Source organism: Octopus bimaculoides, chromosome 22 (assembly GCF_001194135.2).
Source record: "Octopus bimaculoides isolate UCB-OBI-ISO-001 chromosome 22, ASM119413v2, whole genome shotgun sequence".
Taxonomy (NCBI): domain Eukaryota; kingdom Metazoa; phylum Mollusca; class Cephalopoda; order Octopoda; family Octopodidae; genus Octopus; species Octopus bimaculoides.
The window spans coordinates 5,978,065-5,986,285 of record NC_069002.1 but is presented as its reverse complement, the minus strand read 5'-3'; the positions used below and the strand labels follow the sequence as shown (position 1 = coordinate 5,986,285).

Genomic DNA, 8,221 nt, shown 5'->3' with positions numbered 1-8,221 from the left:
ATATATATAATATTGGTACTTTGAGGAAAACTTTTATTTACCAATAATAGTCAAAACATACTTTTTGCTGTTTATTAAAGCTGAAAGAAATTCTGTCTGTTCGCTTGTAGGTTCTTCTTTTTCCTATATTTACCCTTATAACATCAAAAGGATTTTTTTTTGTTTTTTAAGCAATGGGATGTGAATCTTTCAACTGAGTAGTTGTGGGTATTTATCGCTAGTTCAAAGGAAAGTTTAAAATACGTTTTACTGCACAATGTAAATAACTTGCTTCCATTGCAATTAGTCCACTTGGTTCATCTTAAGGAAATTTCTGACATGAAAATCAATATTCCTAAAGATCAAGTAATACAAACATGCTGGATCGTTTTATCTAAATTAACTCCATGGAGGAATTACATTTGTTTTATTGCATTTTCTAGCTGATCAATACTCACCTTGTTATTATTGAACTGTTATCTGTGTTAGTATATAAAATCTCTCAGAAATGTAATTATGATATTTTTTTTTTTTTTTTGTAAAACAATTTGACATGATAAGCAAATGGTGACCTCTTATTTGGAGTCAGCACACTGAAAAAGTAAGCTAGATCAACCTGCTTTTGTTGAATCAGCAGAAAATATGTTCAAGAGACAAGGCAGTGTTATAATTAAAACTCTTTGAATTAATTGCTTTTATAACATAATTATTTTGGGAGTGTTTTTTTATATATATATATAATTTGAATTTAAGTCTATTTCTTAAAATTAATTTAAAAAAAAATGTATTACTTGTTAATTAGTTATTTCACATATATAGATATATATATATATATTTATACACACACACACACATACATGTATATAATTAATTTTCCTATCTGTTGAATCATTTCCACTTCTTGGATAGCAAAAGCAAAGTCCTTCATGTCAGATGTAATCTTTGTGTGTGTGTGTGTGTGTTTTGATATAAAGATTTTAAAAACCAACTATGCTTGTAAAATATTTTTGGACCTGGGTTTGCACCCCCTAAGCAAATTTCGTTTCCACACTAATATACCCGTAATACACATATTTGATCTGTCCGTGTTGTACAGACAAGCTCCCTAGTCATTCTTGCTATTGTAAAAGCTGTGTGCAGTGAGCTAGTGATTGACCCCTTGGAGACATGTTCCAGATAACACTACCCTTCATAAAACTCATCACAAAATAAAATAAAATAAATACAGCTGTTGTTGACATCATAAGAATTTATAAACTTTCAAGAGAATGTGAAATAATTACATTTGGAACAGTGGGTCTCGGAGCCCATAAAGCTGTAAATGATAGAATGTAAATGTTGGCTGCCCAGCAACCTTCAACATTTGCTACTCAAAAGGGTTTTTCAATGAAATATTTACATGTTATTGTTTCATTGCTTCATGTGCTTCAAGAGGTACTATTCCTCACCAAAAAAAAAAAAAATTTAAATGCAGCTGTGTTTTTAAACATCCATGCTAAAGACATGAATTTAAATTATTATTGCTAGATTCATAAAAAAAAAAAACCCAAAACTCATTAATTCTTTGAAACTATTTCATTTTATTCACGATCTTGCTTTGACATGGTATTTTAAAATTGTTATTAAATTCTTTGAAATATTATTTCAGACAATGGTTGCGTCAAAACGCAATGCAGGAGTTCCATCAGCCATGGTTGCTCGCCAGTCATTAAATGATGAAGAATTGGTAAGTTTCTCTGACAGTCAGTCTTTTATTCATTCTTTCATCCATTTATTTTAAACATTTGTTTCATAACGTACACATTACTCTGTCAAATGTAATATTTATTTATTTATATCATTTTGAATTAATAATGTATTATGTCATAGCTTTGAGAATTCAATGGTGTTACCTTTTATTTTTAGCATGGCATTGTAGGGTAGGTGTATGAAGCTGGATCTAGCCAGTTTGAACATTAAACAGGTAGAATATTTGGGTCAGATATATTCAGTTGAGCATAGAAGTGTAAAGCTTTCCAAATATGATAGCATGATGTATTTAGTCTGATGCTTTCCTACTTATACCATCTAATGTACTCTAATTCTGTTATTTTAGATAATATATATCAAGTAAGAAATATCAAAAGTTGTGATTGGTTGACAATTGCATTTTTCTGTTTAACCTTTTTAATACCAACCCACCTTAGACTGACCCTGTTTCCATGATCCAAACTTCCTTTTTTTTAACCCTTTAGCATTCAGATTATTCTCTGGAATGTAATGCTTATTTATTCACATTGTTTTTAATTAATCATGCATTATTTTATAGATTCAAGATTTCAAAGATATGATTATTTTCATGTAGAATGACATTGTAGGGTAAGAGTAAGAGGTTGGATCTGACCAGTTTAAATATAAAACAGGTAGAATATTTGGGTCAGATATTGCCAATTTAAATGTTAAATGATTAAATTCATCTCTAGAATATATTTTAGAAGTTATTTCATTGTTTATTCATGAAATATAATTCAAATCCAAGAAAAATTCTTTTTAATTATTTAATTTTTTCTTTCTTTCTTTCTTTCTTATCATTTAGAAAATGCATGTTTACAAGAAAACTCTGCAAGCCTTAATCTATCCCATATCCAGCACAACCCCCCATAACTTTGTTGTCTGGACTGCAACATCCCCTACATATTGTTTTGAATGTGAGGGGTTGTTGTGGGGTTTAGCACGGCAGGGTGTCCGTTGCACAGAATGTGGAGTTAAATGCCATGAAAAATGCAAAGATCTGCTTAATGCAGATTGCCTACAAAGTGAGTATCAAAAATATAAAAGATGTTTTTCGTTCTTTTTTTAAATATGTATTTTTATGCATGAATCGATTTGTTAACTTCTAAAGATTTCTTTGAAAAAAAAAACATGATGCAATGAAGAAATCTGTACGTGGTTGAATATAAAGCTATCCTCCACATTATAGGAGTATTGTGTTCACGCTGTTTTTTTATCTGTTGTTGTTTTAATCATTGGACAGTAGCCATGCTGAGGCACCACCTTCAAGGGTTTAGTCAAACAAATTATAAGTCTGGTATTTATGCTGTTGTCTTTTATTGAGCTATTAAGTTACAGGGATGTAAGGAAACCAACACTGGTTATCAAGCAGCCAGAAGAAGGACAAACACGCACACACGCACACACACACACACACACATATATATATATATATATATATATATATATATATATATATACACACACACATATATATGTGACAGTGCATGGCTCAGCGGTTAGAGAGTTGAGCTTATGATTGTGAAGTTGTGAGTTTGATTCCCGGACCAGGCTGTGTGTTGTGTTCTTGAGCAAGACACTTTATTTCATGTTGCTTCAATTCACTCTGCTGTAGTGATGAGTTGTGATGTTATTGGTGTTAAGCTGTATTGGCCCCTTTGCCTTTCCCTTGGATAACATTAGTCCCTTGTGCTGAACTGCTAAGTCATGGGGATGTGAACAAACCAACATTGGTTGTCAAGTGGTGGAATGGGGACAAACATAGACACACACACACACACACACACACACACACACAGACACACATATATACAGTGGCTTCTTTCAGTTTCTGCTAACTAAGTCCACTCACAAGGCTTTGGTCAACCTGTGGCTATAGTTGAAGATACTTGCCCAAGGTGCCATGCAGTGGGACTGAACCCAGAACCATGTGACTGAGAAGCAAACTTCTTACCATATGGCCATGCCTGTACCTGGTAGTATAATTTTTGTCAGATAGCAATTAACTTCTCTGTAATTTTGTTAGATGGAAGTTAATGTCAATGAGGCCCTTTGAAATGGCAGTTAATGTTACTGTGGTCTTATCACTTGACTGTTAAGTCCAGTGACATCTTGACAGATGATCATTAACTTCAATGCAACCTTCCAACATAAAACGGTTCCCTACCTCTGCTTTTGGTGGTCAAGCTTAATTTGTCCCTCCCTGTTTAACATCACCTCCTGCTACCTAGGATGTCTTTAGCAGAGTCCACTCTCTTGCAAATATTTCAAGCAGTTCTTTGAACTGTGGCTAACTTCCTCCTACCAAGTACTTGTAAAGGATTGTTAAGTGTAACTCTTTCTCCTCTGATTAAAACGTAAAATGATAATTCTTTCTTCTTTTTTTTTTTTTTTTAAATATTATTTCAGCACTATCAGTAAGAATCAATTTCTCAAATGATGATAAAAATGATTTATGCTAGTTAGATTTAATAAACCTACTGAAGAATAAAGATATATATTCATAATCATTAACGAGAAAAAAAAAATTTGCTTTCATTAAAATTATTAAAGAAATTTTATACATTCAGTTGTCATGGCATTCCGTCAATTACGACGACGAGGGTTCCAGTTGATCTGATCAACGGAACAGCCTGCTCGTGAAATTAACGTGCAAGTGGCTGAGCACTCCACAGACACGTGTACCCTTAACATAGTTCTCGGGGATATTCAGCGTGACACAGTGTATGACAAGGCTGGCCCCTTTGAATTACTGGTACAACAGAAACAGGAAGAAAGAGTGAGAGAAAGTTGTGGTGAAAGAGTACAGCAGGGTTTGCCATTGCCCCTTGTCAGAGCCTCGTGGAGCTTTAGGTGTTTTCACTCAATAAACACTCATAGCACCTGGTCTGGGAATCGAAACCGTGATCCCCCGACTGCAAGTCTGCTGCCCTAACCAGTGGGCCATTGTGCTTCCACATACTTTCAGTAGTATTTAAAGGAAAGATGCTACTGAATTTGGTGAGAGATAGGTAGATATGTCCATGTGAGGGTTGTCACTATATCTTTGTGAGCGTGTGTGGCTTTGTCTGTGTCTGTGGGGAGGTATATGTGTGAGTGTGTGTAGCTGTGTGTGTGAGAGTGTATGACTGTGTCTGTGTGTGGTGGGGAGGTGTCTGTGTGAGGGTGTGTGACTGTCTGTGTGGGAGGAGGGGTATCTGTGTCTGTGTGATGGTATATGATTGTGTCCATGTGAGAGTATGTGACCATGTCTGTGTGAGGGTATGTGTGTGTGTGTGTCTGTGTCTGTGCGTGAGTGTATGTTGCTATATCGATGGCTGCATGTGTTAGGGAATGTTGCTGTGCGTGCGAACGTGCTCGAAGCATATGATGCATATAGCTCTGAATAACTTTCAAAAATACATTGACTAATCATTATTATTGATTTCATTTACTGGAATATTGTTTAAAATATCGCCTTTAAAAAATACAGCTGTAGATAATTTTAAGTGCTACACACGTAATTGAGACTTAATCTTCCCCAAACGGAAATCGTTTTATCTTCAACAATATTTAGTTGATCGAAACTACACACTTTTATAGTGACATGGGGGAAGATGAGGGGTAGAGCAAAAGCGAGAGAGAGAGAGAGAAAATATTCCTGCTTCTGACAGTAAATAAGACACGGCCTGTTAAGCTTAACCCTTTAGCATTTAGATTATTACTCTGTCAAATCTATCGCTTATTTATTCACGTTGTTTTGAATTAATCATGCGTTATCTCGGAGCTTTGAGATTTCGTTGATATCTTTTCCTGTTTGTCTCTCACTTGTTTTCCATCATTAGACTGTGGCTATGCTGGGGGTCCGCCTTGAAGAATTTTTAATCAAGCGAATCGACCCCAGTACTTTTTTTTTTTTTTTTAAAGTATAGTGCTTATTCTATTGATCTCTTTTGCTGAACTGCTAGGTTATAGGGATGTCAACACACCAACACCGGTTACCAAGTGGTGGTGGGGGACAAACATAGACACATAGAGATATGCGCAAATCGTCATCATCATCATCATTTAACGTCCATTGTCCATGCTGCCTTGGGTTGGACGGTTTGACCAGAGCTGGAGAGCTGCATCAAACTCCAGTCTGATTTGGCATAGTCTCTATGCTTGGATGTTCTTCCTAACACCAACCACTTTACAGAGTTGGCGTTATACATGATGGGCTTCTTTCAGTTTCCATCTACCAAATCCACTCATAAAGCTTTGGTCAGCCAAAGACTACAGTAGAAGACATATGCCCAAGGTGCCATGCAGTGGGATTGAACCTGGAACCGGGTGGTTGGGAAGCAAACTTCTTACTACACAGCCATACCTGCACCTACACACATTCATATATATGTATGTCTGTGAATGTGTGTATACAGTAGGCATCCACACATTTCCTGTTGACAAAATTCCACTTAGAATGCATTCTTGAAACAGAAGCCACAAACAAGGTGTCACACACTGCCATGAAACTTCCACCCCAAGGTGTCACACATTGGCATGAAACTTGGACCCACTCTATGATAACTTTTTTATTTATTTATTTATTTATTTATTTATTTTTGAGAAATTAGTTTACCAGTCTTGCCTCTTCTCAATGATAAACTGGTCGCTCTTCTGATGAATAAGTCTCTTCTTGAAATCTTTTGCCATTACTACTTGATTGCTAAAAATCTGTGATTACCGACTATGAGCTGAGCTCCAAAGTATTAAGATCTCAAGTAAAATCATTTGCTATCGGTCCAAACTACTTAATTATTACTTAAGAAGATGGAAATGGCAGAGGTGGCTGAACTACGTAATATTGTCAAGAAAATAACCATTTCTATTCTATCCCTCTGATCTTATTCCCTTTGATCTGCAAAATGTTCTGTTCCAAGCTGCTTACACCATTCTTGCTACTAATTTACAGAAAACTACTGTTGCCAATTTATTTGTATTTCTTTTACAAGAATTTCTTCTGTGAAGTATTTTACTTTAAATTACTTTAAAGTTATCCGACGGGAAGATTTCCTTCCAACTATTAATATAGGTTAAGTAGAAGAAAAGTTCTCATTAGATATCTGATGAGAAAAGAAATATATCTATATCATGTGTGTGTGTATGTATATATATATATATATATTTATATATATATATATATATATATATATATATACAGAGGGAGAGAGAGAGAGAGAGAGAGATACACACACATATATACATATATAAATACAGACACATCTATATACACATATAAATACAGACATATATATACACATTCATATATATACATTATATATAAACACACATACATATATGTGTGTATATATATATATATATATATATATATATACATGCATAAATACACATACACACATCTACATATATATACATGCACACACCTATACATTCACATGCACACACACACATCTATGTATCTATATGTTTGTGTGTGTGTAATGCCATTTTAAAAGCATTAGAAAACTATAACGACCGTATAATTGGCAACCTTTGAGCCAGCCTCAGTCGGTTTCACTTTAAATGATACAGCAACATGGCCAAAAGATTCTGAAGATAATCTTGTAGTGGCTGTATAATTTGACTTGCTGAACATTTTGAGGGAGAAAAAAAAAATGTCTTTCTACAAATTATCCAAACTGAATGGCTAAACTATGTACAGTTTTTATTTGTTCTTTATTTGCTTTGTAACTATTTTGTATTTCTGTTTTTTCTCTCTTAGCTTTTTTTATTTGTTTCTCCTCATTTCTTTCTCTTTCTCTCCCTCTGTATGTATGTGTGTGTATGTTTGTATATATATATATTACCTTTTACTTGTTTGACTTATCAGACTGCAGCCATGCTGGGGAATGGTATGAGGGGCTATAGAAGAACAACCTGACCCTGGTACTTACATATGGTACTTACATAAACGTCACCAAATGCCTACCCAGAGTAATTACTCATGGCATGTGCCTGATGTATATATATATATATATATATATATATATATATATATAAACTTCAGTAGGCATAAGTAAGAAGCTTGCTTCCCAACCACATGGTGCCGGGTTCAGTTCCACTGCATGGCACCTTGGGCAAGAGCCTTCTACTACAATCCCACGCTGACCAAAGCCATGTGAGTGAATTTGGTCAACAGAAACTGAAAGAAGCCTGTCTTATATATGCATTTGTGTGTGTGTGTGTGTTTGTTCCCCATCACTATGTGACAACTAGTGTTAGTTTCTTTATGTCCCCCATGACTTAGCAGTTTGGCAAAAGAGACTGATAGCATAAGTATCAGGCTTTAAAAGAACATAAGTACCAGGGTCGATTTATTCAACTAACATCAAAGAATCCTTCAAGGAGGTGCCCCTGCATGGCTGCAATCAAATGACTGAAGTAAGTAAAAGATAACATATATATATATATATATATATATACATATATATATATATATATACATATATAT

General features: G+C 34.6%; 1 protein-coding gene across 1 annotated transcript in view; it reads left to right on the top strand.

The window, feature by feature from the left end:
• The window catches only part of LOC106879696 (protein unc-13 homolog B), a 221,764-nt gene that overhangs the window by 109,273 nt on the left and 104,270 nt on the right, over positions 1–8,221 (top strand). The window contains exons 9-10 of the mRNA XM_052975641.1: positions 1,628–1,705; positions 2,555–2,774. Coding sequence (XP_052831601.1) covers positions 1,628–1,705; positions 2,555–2,774 — 298 coding nt within the window. The remainder of the gene's footprint in view (positions 1–1,627; positions 1,706–2,554; positions 2,775–8,221) is intronic.